This window comes from Erinaceus europaeus, chromosome 7, assembly GCF_950295315.1.
Source record: "Erinaceus europaeus chromosome 7, mEriEur2.1, whole genome shotgun sequence".
NCBI lineage: Eukaryota > Metazoa > Chordata > Mammalia > Eulipotyphla > Erinaceidae > Erinaceus > Erinaceus europaeus.
In genome coordinates, this window is record NC_080168.1 from 45,040,111 (window position 1) to 45,056,666 (window position 16,556).

The 16,556-nt window shown below is 39.0% G+C and overlaps 1 protein-coding gene across 1 annotated transcript in view; it reads left to right on the forward strand.

The window, feature by feature from the left end:
- POLR3B (RNA polymerase III subunit B) overlaps window positions 1-16,556 on the forward strand; it is a 133,685-nt gene that overhangs the window by 16,004 nt on the left and 101,125 nt on the right. The window contains exons 7-8 of the mRNA XM_060194341.1: window positions 7,395-7,486; window positions 8,706-8,823. Of these exons, the coding sequence (XP_060050324.1) occupies window positions 7,395-7,486; window positions 8,706-8,823 (210 nt within the window). The remainder of the gene's footprint in view (window positions 1-7,394; window positions 7,487-8,705; window positions 8,824-16,556) is intronic.

Genomic DNA, 16,556 nt, shown 5'->3' on the forward strand with positions numbered 1-16,556 from the left:
CACAGCACTGAAGCAGCCTTCAGTGCAGTGGGAGCCAGACTCAAACCTGGGCTGTGCACATGGCAGAGCATCGCACTATCCAGTGAGCTATTTCACCAGCTCTATTATTGTTATTATTATTTAAAATAAACTTAATTTTTTTTTTGCCTCCAGGGTTATTGCTGGGGCTCAGTGCATGCACTATAAAGCCACTGCTCCTGGAGGCTGTTTTTTCCCTTTTGTTGCATTTGTTGTTTATCGTCATTGTTATTATTATTATTGTCATTGCTGTCTTTGTTGTTGGATAGGACACAGAAATGGAGAGAGATGGGGGAGAAAAAGATAAGACACCTGCAGGACTGCTTCACTGCCTATGAAGTGACCCCCTGCAAGTGGGGAGCCAGAGACTTGAACCAGGATCCTTATGCTGGTCCTTGCTCTTCCGCGCCATGTGCATTTAACCCGCTGCACTTTAGCTCTGGCTTATGGTAGTGCTGGTTGTTGAACCTGGGACCTTTGCAGCCTCAGGCATGAAAGGCTTTTTGCATAACCATTATGCTATCTCAACAGCCCTATTATTTAAAAATATTTTTATTTATTTTTGCTCCAGGGTTATTGCTGGGGCTTGGTGTCTACACCACGAATCTACTGCTCCTGGAGGCTATTCCCCCCCCCTTTTTTTTGCCCTTGTTGTTTTATTTTTATTTATTTTTAATGAAAGAAATAGAGAGACACCAGAACAGTGCTCAGCTCTGGCTGACAGTCATGTTGAGGATTGAACCTGTGACCTCAGAGCTTCAGACATGAAAGTCTTTTGCACAACCAGAACCATTATACAGTCTCCCCCATTCTCATGTATGTGTGTGTGTGTGTTACTACATATGAGAGAGTTTCATATGTGATATAGGCAGAGAAAGAGAAGGAGCAGAAGAGAAAGAAACGGGATGTGTGGAGAAGAAGAGAGAGAGAGAAGCCACAATACCATTCCAATCTATGCAGCACGAAGGATGGAATTTGGAGCCTCAGACAACCCAGTGGAGCTATTTCCCCAGCTGCTGCACTTTTTTTTTTTTTTGGTATTCTTTTTTCTCCGTATTTGTCTCATATTTTTATCATTACCCAGCAAGATTTGATTTTAATCTATCTACTTTGAAAACTTTAAAATTTTTCTTTTTTCTTTTAATATTTTCCCTTTCGCTGCCCTTGTTGTTTTTTATTGTTCTTGTACTTGTTGTTGATGTTGTTGTTGGATAGGACAGAGAGAAATGGAGAGAGGAGGGGAAGACAGAGAGGGGAGAGAGAGACAGATACCTGCAGACTTACTTCACTACCTGTGAATCTGACTCCCCTGCAGGTGGGGAGCCAGGGACTCGAACCGGGATCCTTATGCAGGTCCTTGCGCTTTGCACCACGTGTACTTAACCCATTGCGCTACCACCCGAACCCCACTTTTAAAATGTTCAAATTGGTGCTTTACATAAAGTTTTGTGACACTTTGCATAATTTTTTCATGTGTGTTTGATATCAGGAAGCTAGAGTGCCAGTAGATAGCTCAGCCAGTAGAGTACATGTTTTACTGTGTGTGAGAACTTAAGTTTGACTACCACATGAGAACACCATGATCTGTGGAGTAATGTTAAGGTATTTCTTCTTTTCTGTGTCTCCCTTTTCCTCTCTGTCTCTCTTTTCCTATCACCTTACTTAAAATCTTTTATGTAACTCCTACTCTTCTAAACATGTAGAATAGCTATGCTGATCCTTTTCTGATGTGTAGTGTTCACTGAACAATTTCTAACTTTTCACCTTTTTTCCCCAGTGACAGTCTTATTTGTAATTTTTTTTTCTTTTTTATTTAAGAAAGGATTAATTAACAAAACCGTAGGGTAGGAGGGGTACAACTCCACACAATTCCCACCACCCAGTCTCCATATCCTACCCCCTCCCCTGATAACTTTCCCATTCTCTATCCCTCTAGGTGCATGGACTCAGGGTCATTGTGGGTTGCAGAAGGTAGAAGGTCTGGCTTCTGTAATTGCTTCCCCGCTGAACATGGGCATTGACTGGTCGGTCCATATTCCCAGTCTGCCTCTCTCTTTCCCTAGTAGGGTGGGTCTCTGGGGAAGCGGAGCTCCAGGACACATTGGTGGGGTCTTCAGTCCAGGGAAGCCTGGCCGGCATCTGATGACATCTGGAACCTGATGACTGAAAAGAGAGTTAACATACGAAGTCAAACAAATTGTTGAGCAATCATGGACCCAAAGCTTGGAATAGTGGAGAGGAAGTGTTAGGGAGGTACTCACTGTAAACTCTAGTGTACTTCTGCTTTCAGGTATATATTTTGCAGTAGTTTACAGATACTGTGAACATATGCTCTCTCTCACAGAAACTGGTGTATATCTAGGTTTTGGGACTTTGTTAGAAAGTGAACCACCTGAGATGGAATTAGAGTATACTATGAAAGGAAAGGTCTCACCCGAGTAATGAAGCTGAAGGGTTGTCATTCCACACGTGGAGTCTCTGGACACAGTCTGAAGTGAAGCATGTTGAGGTGGCAATTGTTGTGTTGGTTAGGTTGTGATCGGCAGATGCAATATTATTTAATATGGATTGGGAGAGGCATACGGGAAAGTGGGCCCTATCCAAGGGTTCCAGGACTGGGAGAAGTAGAGGCTCTATAGTGGAGATGTAAGGTTCCTACTGTCTTAGGGTTCAAACAGACAATCGATAGTTAATGTTATCATCACATTAATTGGTAATTGGGTTAACTTTGAAAAGTCCTTTTGTTAGGGTTTGCTGTACAGTACCCAGTATCTTGTATATGGCTGTGCTATTGGTTGCTTCTGATCTACTTGGTCTAGGCTTTTGAGAGAGTCTGCATATCAATTACACAGCCTATATATTAAAAAGATTCAGTCTGTGTTTTAAAAAACTTCGAGACATACAATTAATTTTCCCCCTCTCATATTAATTAACTAGTGATTTATATGACTACATTTTACTAGGAGTGTACATAAACACCATTCCCACCACCAAAAGACTGTGACCCATCGCTCCCACCCACTCCCACCCCCCACTGGCCCAGGAAGCTGCATGTCTACCCCTCACCACAGGGTTTTTACTTTGGTGCCCTACTTATAATTTGGTCAGGTCCTGCCTTTATTTTCCCTTTCAGGTCTTCTTAGTCAACTTCTGTTGATGAGTGGGATCATCCCATACTCATCTTTATCTTTCTGACTTAGCTCACTTAACATAATTCCTTCTAGCTCTGTCCAAGATGGGTCAGAGAAGGTGGGTTCATTGTTCTTGATGGCTGCATAGTATTCCATTGTGTATATATACCACAGCTTTCTCAGCCACTCATCTGTTGTTGGGCACCTGGGTTGCTTCCAGGTTTTAGCTATTATGAATTGTGCTGCTATGAACATAGGAGTACACACCTCTTTTTGGTTGGGTGTTATGGAGTCCTTGGGGTATAACCCCAGGAGAGGAATTACTGGATCATATGGAAGGTCCATGTCTAGCCTTCTGAGAGTTTTCCAGACTGCTCTCCACAGAGGCTGTACCAATTTACATTCCCACCAGCAATGTAAAAGGGTTCCTCTGTCCCCACAACCTCATTTGTTGCTGCTGTCCTTTTTGATGTATGCATTTGTTGCTGCTGTCCTTTTTGATGTATGCCATTCTTACAGGAGTGAGGTGGCATCTTAGTGTTGTCTTAATTTGCATTTCTCTGACAATCAGTGACCTAGAGCAGTTTTTCATATGTTTGTTAGCCTTTTGGATCTCCTCTGTAGTGAATGTTTTGTTCATATCCTCTGCCCATTTTTGGATGGGGTCATTTGCTTTTTTGGTGCTAAGTTTGCTGAGCTCTTTATATAGTTTGGTGATTAGTTTCTTGTCTGATGTATGACATGTGAAGATCTTCTCCCATTCTCTGAGGGGTCTCTTTGTTTGTGTGAAAGTTTCTTTATATGTGCAGAAGCTTTTCAATTTGATGTAGTCCCATTGGTTTGTTTCTGCTTTAGTCTTCCTTGCAATTGGGTTTGATTCATCAAAGATGTCCTTGAGGTGTATGTGGGAAACTGTTTTACCAATGTTTTCCTCTAAGTATTTGATTGTTTCTGGTCTGACATCCAGGTCTTTGATCCATCTGGAGTTGATTTTTGTTTCTAGTGAGATAAAGTGGTTCAATTTCATTCTTCTGCATGTTACAACCCAGTTTTCCCAGCACCATTTATTGAAGAGAGCCTTCTTTTTCCATTTAATCCTTTGGGCGCCCTTATCAAAGATTAGATGTCCATAGGTGTGGGGATTTATTTCTGGGCTTTCAATTCTGTTCCACTGGTCTGTGTGCCTATTTTTGTTCCAGTACCATGCTGTTTTGATGATGATGGATTTATAATATAGTTTAAGGTCTGGGAGTGTGTTGCCTCCATTTCTGTTTCTTTTCCTCAAGGTGGTTTTGGCAATTCTAGGTGTTTTCATGTTCCAGATAAATGATTGTAGTGTTTGTTCTATTCTCTTAAAGAAGCTTGGTGGAACTTTGATGGGTATTGCATTAAATTTGTATATGGCTCTAGGGAGAATATTCATTTTGATGATATATATTCTTCCAATCCTTGAGCATGGGATATCTTTCCATTTCTTGGTATCAGTTTCTATTTCCTTGAGTAGCAACTCATAGTTTTCAGCATACAAGTCTTTCACTTCTTTGGTCTACTTTATTCCTAGGTATTTGATTGATTTTGCTGAAACAGTAAATGGGAGTGATTTCTGGATGTCTTCTTCTTCAGATTTAGTGTTTGCATAAAGAAATGCCACTGATTTTTGTACATTGATTTTATAGCCTGATACCTTGCTATATTGCCTAATAACTTCCAGTAGTTTTCTGCTGGATTCTTTAGGTTTTTCTATGTATACTATCATATCATCTGCAAATAGTGAGAGCTTGACTTCTTCCCTTCCAATCTGTATTCCTTTGATTTCTTTCTCTTGCCTGATTGCTATGGCAAGAACTTTCAATACTATGTTGAAGAGATTGATCCTCTAATCATTATGTAATGTCCTTGCCTATCTTTTATTACTTTATTTAATTTAAAATCTATTGTGTCTGAGATGAGAATGGCTGTTCCTGCCCTTTTTTGTGGTCCGTTAGCCTGTATGATAATTTTTCATCCTTTCACTGTAAGTCTGTGTTTATCTTGTTGTGACAGGTGGGATTCTTGCAAGCAGCATATGGTTGGGTTATATTTTCTGATCCATCCCCCCACTCTGTGCCTTTTGATGGGTGAGTTTAAGCCATTGACATTTGTTGATATTATGGATTTAATGTATTGTAGTGCCATTGTTCAAAAACATTTTTTTTGTTTGCTCTGATATATTGCAAGTATTATAGTTATGTTCTTGTTTATAAGAGGTCTTTTAGAACCTCTTTCAGGGCTGGTTTGGTTATGGTTGCCTCCTTTAACTGTTGTTTGTCTAAGAAGGTTTTGACCCCTCCATCTAGTTTGAATAAAAGTTTAGCAGAATATGTTATCCTTGGTTGAAACCCTTTTTCATTCAGGGATTGATAGATATCTTGCCATTCTCTTCTGGCTTTTAGAGTTTGAGTGGATAAGTCTACAGATAATCTTATGGGTTTTGCCTTGTATGTGGCTTTTTGTTTCTCTCTTGCAGCCTTTAGGATCCTTTCTTTATCCTTACTTCTTCTCATTGTGACTATGATGTGTCTTGGTGTCTTCAGGTCTGGGTTGATTCTGTTTGGTACTCTCTGGGCCTCTTGAATCTTGATGTCCTTTCTGTTATTCAGGTCTGGGAAGTTTTCTTCTATTATTTCCTCTAGAATGTTTGCTTCCCCTTCCTCTCTTTCTTCCTCTGGCAGGCCAATTATATGAATGTTACTTCTTTTGAGATCATCCCATATGTCTCTGTTGTTGTTTTCAGTGTCTCTCAATCTCTTTTTAACCTCTTTCACCTCTTTCATCGTTTTCTCTAGCTCATCCTCTGTCTGACTAATTCTGTTTTCTGCTTCTGTTAGTTTGCTTTCCCTTGCCTCAGCCTCTTTCTTCATTACAGCTATTTCAGCTTTCAGTTCTCTAATTGCCTCAAGATAATCAGTATTTTCCTTGGGGGTCTCAACTAGTCAAATTCAGAAAGGCAAAGAGGAAGGAAAGATAAAGTGTATGACAAGATAAAAAAAAAGAGAAAAAAGAAAAAAGAGACAAGTGAGAGAAAAGGGAAAAAAGAAAAAGAGCTGTAATTAAAGAGCAGTGAAAGGAAAGTTTTTTTTTGATTACTTTATTTTTAATTTAATTTTTTTAATTAGCGAAGAGGAGGAGGGAGGGGAGAGTCTGTAGAGGAGGTAGGAGTAAGGAGACATGTTCCTCCCACAATAGATAAGATGCCCACTACCCTAGCAATGAGAGATACCCTAAGAGTTAATTCTGATCAACCTAAAGGGGGGGAAGATATATGCCTTTATATAATATTAATAATAAAATAGAGCAGGGTAAAAAAAAAAAAAACCCTGTCCCAGATTACCTCAAACCTCGTGAACAGAAGCAGCTGATTGTTAAGAAAAAAAAACAAAAAAAACCTCAAGACTAGACAAAGATAGCTGAAATAGACAGTTATGTAAATCTACTATCCACTGTATATTCTAAGGGTAGCTATAGGAGGAAGGGAAGTTGAGCAAAGATATTCGCAGTGAGAGTCTACTCTGAGTCAGAATTCTTCCCCAAAATAATTCCCAAATGTGTATCAGTGAATTCAAAAAAGCACACTATTTGGTGGTATGGGGGATGGGGCCTGTGGCTTTGGAAGCTGTAGGATTAAGGAAGAAAGGATGACAAGAATGAGAAAAAGAAAAAAAAAGAGAGAAAAAAGAAAAAGATAAGAAAAAGAACAGTCATAAAAGAGCGGTGAAAGGAGTTTATTTATTTATTTGTTTATTTATTTTTAATGATTTTATTAGCTATGCGGGGTGAGGTGGGGGGGGGGTTGCCTACTTAGAAAGAAAAAAGGCCAGCCAGAGGTTTCAAAAGGGTATAGACTTAGAATGAATGATACTCCCTGGTGGGGAAGGAATCTTGGTAAAGAAAGACGCTCAGCAGGGGAGCATGCTAGGAGCTGGTCCCCAGGGACTGGCTATGGGGGGTGAGCAAGGGGGAGGAGGTGTGCTTAATAATTTTAAAAGAAAAAAAATTTTTTGCCCTTTTTTTTTTTTTACTCTATTTTTTAACCCAAATTAAATTATAGTCACCTCCTTGGTGTCACCTTATTGACTAGCCTACTAAAGGCAGAAAATCCTACCGTTTCCAGAAGATGTGGTCAGAGCTCAAGCCACTAGCAGCTTCTCAGTCCGCCATCTTCCGGGAACCCCCCTTGTAATTTTTTTTTTTCTTTCTTTTGAACAGAATGCCCATAATGCTACGTAGTTCAAATTGTGTTCTTATGGGAAAAACTCCAGCTGAATTTGCCAAGCTGAATGAATGTCCTTTAGATCCTGGTATGTATAATTTCTCGGGTTTGCTCTACTTTCTCTCTATTTTTGCTTTTGTTTTGCTATTGCTGTTTTGTTTTGTTTTTTTTGTTTTTGCCTCCAGGGTATTGCTGGGGCTTGGTGCCTACACTATGAATCCACTGCTCCTGGAGGCCATTTTTTTGCCCTTGTGGTTATTGTTATTGTTGCCATTACTATTGTTGTTGGATAGGACAGAGAAAACGTATATAAATATTTTTAACTGTAAACCCATTGATTTGATCTGGGGCCCATATTCAGCACAGGAGCCTGTGTAACCTCTGAATCCCTGTAGGTCTGAGCTAGCATTCTGTGGTCAACAGCTAGGAACATTCCAGGCTGCACTAATTTCAGGACCCATCTTCCTTGGGTAATAGGTAGAGTATGTTGTCCAACCTCCCTTTGGAGAATGGAACAATCCCTATCATTGTTCCACATTGAGGGCAAAGTCCTATAGGGGCCCACAGAGGGGTCCATTATATTGTTCCTGATGGAGATGACCATTGACAGTGGTGAGAGGGATCTGTTAGAGGTCTAGGCCCTTCATATCTGTGTGGGAATCCCAGGTCTCCCTTACTAGGGCCCCAGGTGAGGGGGGTGGCCTGGTAGTGACTAAAGAGTCATCATTAAAAGTATGCTGGTCTCCTGCACTTATTTAGCTTCTGTAGTCCTTACTTTGTCTTACAGGGTTACCTTTGGAGTGATTGAGGGACGTTAATAAGAAGTAGGTGAGGAGGGTATCTATGTCTTAAGTAGAAACTATTTCATTAGGTACTTTATGGTGTGGTTTTGGGTCTTGCTACCTGCTTGCTACATTTATTAACTCACTGCAAACTATTGTGCACTTTTGCTTTAAAGTGTATGTTTTCCCCTAACTTATTGACACATGTACATATGCTTTATCTTATGGGCCTGGGTCTGTATCTAGGTTTTGAGATTTGTTAATTCTGAAGTGGAATTAAAGAGTCCTATGAGCTAGGAATGGTCTCACCAAAGTAATGAAGCTCTTCTTGAAGTTTTCCCTCTGAAAGTGAGGACCAGGGGTTTGAACCCGGGTCCTTATGCACTGTAATGTGTGCACTTAACCAGGTGCACCACCACCTAGCCCCAGCCATAGAAGAGTTTATTTTCTATTTCAGGACATCACTAGTATTGTCAAATCACTGTGAATGAGGGACCTTTTAACTTGTTTGTTTGCTTTGATCAGGTGGCTACTTTATTGTTAAAGGAGTAGAAAAAGTTATTCTTATCCAGGAGCAGCTGTCTAAGAACAGGATCATTGTAGAAGCTGACAGAAAGGGAGCTGTTGGTGCTTCCGTTACAAGGTATGGAAAGCAGAGATGGTTTTCTTAAGAAATACTGATCATTTCATTAAAAGTGTGAGTCTTTTGATTTGGAGTTGGCCATTTATTTCTCTCTGATAATATTTTACTATTTGAATTAACTTACAGATTATGTCTGTAAGAATAGAGTATTGATTTTTAAGTTTTTAGTGATGAAAATGCTAGACATTTGAAAGGCTGCTAATTACTTTCTTGACATATAGCATTAAAGAAAGTTGAAAATAATTTAGAGTCACTCTTCACTTCACTTTCATTTTGATGATTTTATATATGGATTCCTACATCAATATAATTATATATTACTCTTCATATTTAATTAATTATATCCTGGACTTAATGTGTTATTGTTAGTTTTCTAGGCCAACATCTTTTATAATGTACTTATTTTTCTATAACATTCTGCATATCATTCCTCTAAATACTCATGTCTACAATAGCATACTTTAGATTGTTCTGGCTTATTATAGCTATTTGAAATTTGGAGGTTATTGACTTATAAAAATAGAGAAATTTGTATAGTTAAAATGTCAGCATGTTGTAGAGTTTCTCTTCTGACAACTGTGGTGAACTGCTTTCCTCATTTTTCTAATGGAAAGGCAGCTAAGCATGATGGCCATTTCCTAAGCAGGTTACAGGAACCATACAGTATCCTAGGTACATTATCTACATTATTTAAACTTCAGTACTCCAAGATAAGTGGCCTTATCTCTAGCTCTTACAGACCTTGGGCTAAAATTCTTATCAATTCTAAGAGATAACCATCATTTGAATCCAGATCCAAGTACCCTGAAACCCATGTTTTTCTACTGTATTCATCTTTGGAGCCAGGGAAATTGAGATTTGAATCACAAAATTGTTGCTTACTAGCTGTGAAGCACTTGGGTGGTCATTCAAATAGCTTCTATAAGCATTTCTTCCCTCATCCATGATTTAGAGATATTGCTTCAGAGTAAATGTTACTGTGTGAGAGTAAAAGTGTAAGTATGTAGTGTATAACAGGTGGCTAGATTGTGTTATGTTTTTTGTGGTTGATTAAAGCTTGAAATATTTTTAGATTTATTACAAATTTCAGAGGTACCAATAAGGGAAATCCTTGGGTATCTTTTGGATTCGCTATGTCTCAAGACTATATGTTTTGTTGTATTATTAGTTTGAAAACTCATGGAATAGAATTCACTTCTTCATAGCTTTCTCATTATGTTATAGGGTCATCTTGAGGTTTTTCTCTTCTGATATGTAAAATTAATAATGAATATGTCCTATAACAGATCAAAACAATTTAGGTAGATCAAAATGAATTGGTGATTGTCACTTATTCACCTACAAAAACTTTTACCATAGTCTCAATAGTTGAAAACATTTATTATGTTTTTAAATGTTCATGTATTAGTGGGTGATGAGAAGTATTGGGTAGAGTTAAAGGCATCTATTAAGAGAATACTTACTGAAGGTGGTTGTTCATGTGTACGTTAGTGATTTATAATAATTTCTTTTTTAAAAATCTCTTGGGAATTAATGTTTTACATTCGACAGTAAATACAATAGTTTGTACATGCACAACAATTCCCAGTTTTCCACATAACAATACAACCCCCACTAGGTCCTCTGTCATCCTTCTTGGATCTGTATTCTCCCCACCCACCCACCCCAGAGTCTTTCACTTTGGTGCAACATGCCAATTCCAGTTCAGGTTCTACTTGTGTTTTTTCTTCTAATCTTGTTTTTCAACTTCTGCCTGACAGTGAGATCATCTCATCTTCATCTGTCTGTTTCTGACTTATTTCACTTAACATGATTTTTAAAAAAATTTTATTTATTTTCCCTTTTATTGCCCTTGTTTTCATTGTTGTTGTTATTGATGTCGTTGTAGTTGGATAGGACAGAGAGAAATGGAGAGAGGAGGGGAAGACAGGGGGAGAGAAAGATAGACACCTGCAGACTTGCTTCACCGCCTGTGAAGTGACTCCCCTGCAGGTGGGGAGCTGAGGGCTTGAACCCGGATCCTTATGCCGGTCCTTGTGCTTTGCGCCACCTGCACTTAACCTGCTGTGCTACCGCCCGACTCCTGTAACATGAATTTTTTAAGGTCCATCCAAGATCGGCTGAAAACGGTGAAGTCACCATTTTTTATAGCTGAGTAGTATTCCATTGTGTATATATACCACAACTTGCTCAGCCACTTATCTGTTGTTGTACACCTGGGTTGCTTCCAGGTTTTGGCTATGACAAATTGTGCTGCCAAGAACATATGTGTACACAGGTCTTTTGGGATGGGTGTGTTGGGTTCCTTAGGATATATCCCCAGGAGAGGAATTGCAGGATCATAGGGTAGGTCCATTGCTAGCCTTCTGAGAGTTCTCCAGACTGTTCTCCACAGAGGTTGGACCAATTTACATTCCCACCAGCAGTGCAGGAGGGTTCCTTTGACCCCACAATCTCTCCAGCATTTGTTGATACTACCTTTTCTAATATATCACATTCTAACAGGAGTGAAGTGGTATCTCATTGTTGTCTTTATTTGCATTTCTCTGACAGTCAAAGACTTGGAACATTTTTTCATGTGTTTCTCGGCCTTTTGGATCTCTTCTGTGGTTAATATTCTGTCCATGTTGTCCCCCCATTATTGAATGGGGTTATTTGTTGTCTTGTTGTTGAGTTTGGCAAGCTCTTTATATATTCTGGTAATTAGCCTCTTGAATGATGTATGGCATGTAAAGATTTTCTCCCATTCTGTGAAGGGTCTCTTGGTTTGGGTAGTAGTTTCTTTAGCTGTATAGAAGCTTTTTAATTTGATGTAGTCTCATAGATTTATACTTGCCTTAGTCTTCTTTGTAACTGGATTCGTTTTATTGAAGGTGTCTTTAAAATTTATGTGGAAAAGAGTTCTGCCAGTATTTTATTCTTAGTATTTGATTGTTTGTGGTCTAACACCGAAGTCCTTGATCCACTTGGAATTTACTTTTGTATTTGGTGAAATATAGTGGTTCATTTTCATTCTTCTGCATGTTTCAACCCATTTTTTGCAACACCATTTGTTGAAGAGAGACTGCTTTCCCCATTTAATAGTCTGGGCACCTTTGTCAAAGATTAAATGTCCATAGGTGTGGGGCCTTACATCTGGGCTCTCAATTCTATTACACTGGTCAGTGTGTATCCATGTTTGAGTACCAAGCTGTTTTGATGACAATGGCCCTATCATACAATTTGAGATCTGGGAGTGTGATGCCTCCGGTTCTGTTCTTTCTTCTCAAGATTGTTTTTTGTCTCTTCTGGTTCCAGATAAACATTTGTAGCACTTGTTCTATTCTCCTAAAAAAATGTGCTTGGGATCTTGATGGGGATAGCATTAAATTTGTATATGGCTCTGCATAGTATATTCATTTTGATGTTAATTCTTGCAAACCATGAACATGTAGTATCTTTCCACTCCTTTGTGTCTTTTTCTGTTTCCTTGAGTAGTGACTGTTAATTTTCAGTACACAAATCTTTCACTTCTTTGGTGAGGTTTATTTGTAGATATTTGATTGTTCTTTTTGCTATAGTAAAAGGAATTGATTTCTGGCCTTCAGTTTCTTCTAACTTAGTGTTTGCATAGAGGAATGCCATTGACTTTTGAATTTTAATTTTGTAGCCTGACACCATGCTGTATTGCCTGATGATTTCCAAAAGCTTTTTGCTGGATTCCTTAGGTTTTTCCATGTATACTATCATGTCATCTGCAAATAGGGAGAGTTTGACTTCTTCTCTTCCATTCTGTATCCCTTTAATTCCTTGCTCCTGCCTGATTGCTATGGCAAGAACTTCCAACATTATGTTGAATAGTAATGGTGATAGTGGGCAGCCCTGTCTAGTACCTCATCTGAGGGTAAATGCTTCCAGTTTTTCACCATTGAGTACGATGTTGGCTGTAGGTTTGCTATATATAGACTCCACTATCTTCAGGAATTTTCCATGTATTCCCATTTTTTGTAGTGTTTTGATCATAAAGGTATGTCATACTTTGTCAAAGACTTTCTCTCCATCTGTAGATATGACCATGTGCTTTTTGGTCTTTCTTTTATTGATGTGGTGGATCACGTTGATTGATTTACATATATTAAACCAACCTTGCATGCCTGGGATAAACCCCACTTGGTCATGATGAACAATGTTTTTAATATGCTTCTGTATCCGGTTGGCTAGAATTTTGTTCATTATTTTAGCATCTATGTTCATCAGAGATATTGGTCTGTAGTTTTCTTTTTTGGTTGTGTCCCTGTCTGCTTTTGGTATCAGGGTGATGTTGGCTTCATAGAAGCTGGCAGGGAGTATTCCAGTGTCTTCAATCTTTTGGCAGACGTTTAAAAGTAGAGGTATTAGTTCTTTGAAGGTTTTGTAGAATTCATTTGTAAAACCATCTGGTCCAGGACTTCTATTTTTGGGAAGATTTTTGATAACTGTTTCAATTTCATTAGCTGTTATGGGCCTTTTCATGTTATCTACTTCCTCTTTATTTAGTTTTGGAAGTAAGTATTTAGGAAATCATTCAGTTCTTCCAGGTTCTCTAGCTTGGTGGCATATAGTTGTTCATAGAAGCCTCACATGATATGTTGAATTTCTGTAGTGTCTGTTGTTATATCTCCTCTTTCATTTAATATCCATTTTATTTGGGTCTTCTGCCTTTTTTGTTTTGTGAGTCTGGCTAAAGGTTTGTCAGTTTTTTTCACTCTTTCAAAGAACCAATGTTTACTTTTCATTGATTTTTTGTATGGTTTTCTTATTTTCAGTGTTACTGATTTTTGCCCTAACTTTAGTGATTTCTGTCCTTCTGTTTGCTTTAGGGTTCCTTTGTTCTTCTTCTTCTAGGTCTTTAAGATGTGCAGTCAGGTTGTTTATTTGTGCTTTTTCTTGTTTTCTAATGTGTGCTTGTATGGCTCTGAACTACCCTCTCAGTACTGCCTTAGTTGTGTCCCAAATATTTTGATAGCTTGTGTCTTCATTTTCATTGAACTCTCAAAACATTTTGATTTCTTCTATTTCCTTTGACCCCGTTGTTGTTAAGGAGTGTACTGTTGAGCTTCCACATTTTGAGACTATTACTAATCTTTTGTTGATTGTTAAGTGTTAATTTAATTCCACTCTGATCTGAGAAGATGCTTAGGATGATTTTAATGCTCTTGAATTTGCTGATGCTATCTTTGTGGCCTAACAAAGGGTCTATCCTTGAGAATGACCCATGTGGACTTGAGTAAAATGTGTATTCCACTTTTTTGGGATGAATGATTCTGAAAATGTCCAATAGTTCTCGCTTATCTATCTCCTCATTTAGCTCCCTTATGTCTTTATTGATTTTCTTCCTGTATGATCTGTCAAGTTGACAGAGTGGGGTGTTGAAGTCCCCTACTATGACTGTATTGCTGTTAATATATTGCTGTAGCTCTTTCAGTAGATGTTTGATGTATTTAGATGGCTTCTCATTGGGTGCATAGATGTTAATAATATAGTCCTCTTGATTGACTAATCCACTCAGCATTAAGTAGTGTCCATTCTTATCTTTTTAAATTTTATCTATTTTAAAGCCTATCGTGTCAGATATGAAAGTAGGTATTCCTGCCCCTTTTTTGTGGGCCATTGGCTTGTATGCTTGTATGATAGTTTTCCATCCTTTCACTTTGAGTCTGTGTTTGTCTTGTTGAGTTAGGTGGGTTTCCTGTAGACAGCATATTGTTGGGTTGTGTTTTCTGATCCATCTTCCTACTCTGTGTCTTTTAATAGGTGAATTCAGGCCATTGACATTTATTGATATCAAAGATTGCAGAAATTTTAATGCCATTCTTGTAGAGGTTTAGAGTGTTCTGATATATGGCCTATTTATGGTGGTCTGACTGTTTATAGGAGACCTTTCAGAACTTCTTTCAGGGCAGGCTTGCTGATTCCTTCAACTGTTGCTTGTTTGAGAAGGTTTTTAAGCCTCCATCTAGTCTGAATGACAGTCTAGCAGGATAGAGTATTCTTGAGCCTTTCTCATTGAGTACTCGATAGATATCTTGCCATTCTCTTCTGGGTTGTAGTGTTTGTGTGGAGAAGTCTGCTGCTAATCTTATGGGTTTTCCTCTTTTGGTGACTCTGTTTTTCTCTTGCAGCCTTCAGGATCCTTTCTTTATCCTTACTCCTTTCCATTCTAAATAGGGTGTGTCTTGGTGTCCTTAAGTCTGGGTTAATTCTGTTTGGGACCCTCTGGGCTTCTTGAATCTTTACGTCTTTAATGTTGTCTAGACTAGAGAAGTTTTCAGCTATAATGGCCTGAAGAATGTTTTCTTCCTCTCCCCCTCTTTCTTCCTCTGATAAGCCAATAATGTATATATTGTTTCTTTTGAAGTCATCCCATAGGTGTCTGTTGTTTTCAGTATCTCTTAATCTCTTTTTGAGATCTCTTCCTTGTTTTTTAGTTGTCTCTAATTCGTCCTCAATCTTGCTAATTCTGTCTTCAGCCTCATATATTCTATTCTCTCTCCCCTCTACTGTTTTCTGTAGTTCATCTATTTTGTTACTCTGTCCTGATACTGTTTTAGTTTTTCAGCTAGTTGTGTTCTTAGCTCAGCTATTTCAGCTTTTAGCTCTCTAATAACCTTGAGATAGTTAGTGTTTTCTTCCAGAGTCTCATTTGTTGCTTCTGCATTTCTGATGACAATTCTTTCAAAGTCTTTACTTACTCCTTTGATTATTTCCTTAGGTAGTGTTTGGATGTTGACCTCATTATTTTGTGCTTCACCTTTTGGGGGATTTAAGCTGGAGTCTTGTCCTGGTTCATTTCTCCAATATTTCTTCTTGTTGGTTTAACCATTTTTTATATTATGTTATGAGGTCCCTCTCTCAGTACTTTTCAAATTACTGATCACTATTGCCTGGATTGACTTGTTTCTAAATAAGGTAATTGAAGGGTTCACAGTTGTGGCAGTTAACTATTGTTTCAATAGTATTTAAATCCCTGATTTGGAGCTCAGTGGCTTAAAGGTCTCTTTTGTTCTTTTTCTTCCCTGTAGGCTATGAAAGTCTGAGGACTTTTAAACTATAAGTAGGCTTGTTAGCTTAATCATTGACTCCTTACCAAGAGATAAAGCAGAGTGTGGCAGAGATAATCCAGTGGTTATGCAAAGAGACTTTCACAGCCCCACCTCTATGCCACTGAGGTATAGGTCTTCTCCTGAATTTTCTGGTTAGTTCTCTGTCCCCTGGTGTCAGCCCAGGGCCTCCCTGCCAGCTGCTCCAGATTCTGAGGGCAGTAGCAATGGAGCCTCAGAGTTGTACTTGGTGAATTTCAGGGGAGTCCTCTCCTCCCTTCAGTTGTGCCCTTGTTGGTAAAACAGACTGGAGGTGGTGTCGCAATTGATAAACTGCAGGACTGTTACCAGCCACTTAATGTCTCCCTAGGCTCCTCTCTGACCACCAGCCACATGTGTTTGCACTCATCAGTGATTTGTTGGGTTCCTGAAGTCGTTCTAGTCCTGTCTTGTTTTGGTCCCAGGTGGTCTCCTTTGGTATTCCTAGTTGATCCAGGAGAGGAGAGGAGAGGAGAGGAGGAGAGGGGAGGAGAGGGGAGGGGAGTGGAGGGGAGAGGAGAGGAGAGGAGAGGAGAGGAGAGGAGAGGAGAGGAGAGGAGAGGAGAGGAGAGGAGAGGAGAGGAGAGGAGAGGAGAGAAACACATTTGCTGCTGCTCGTAGCCCGGGCTCCAGAAG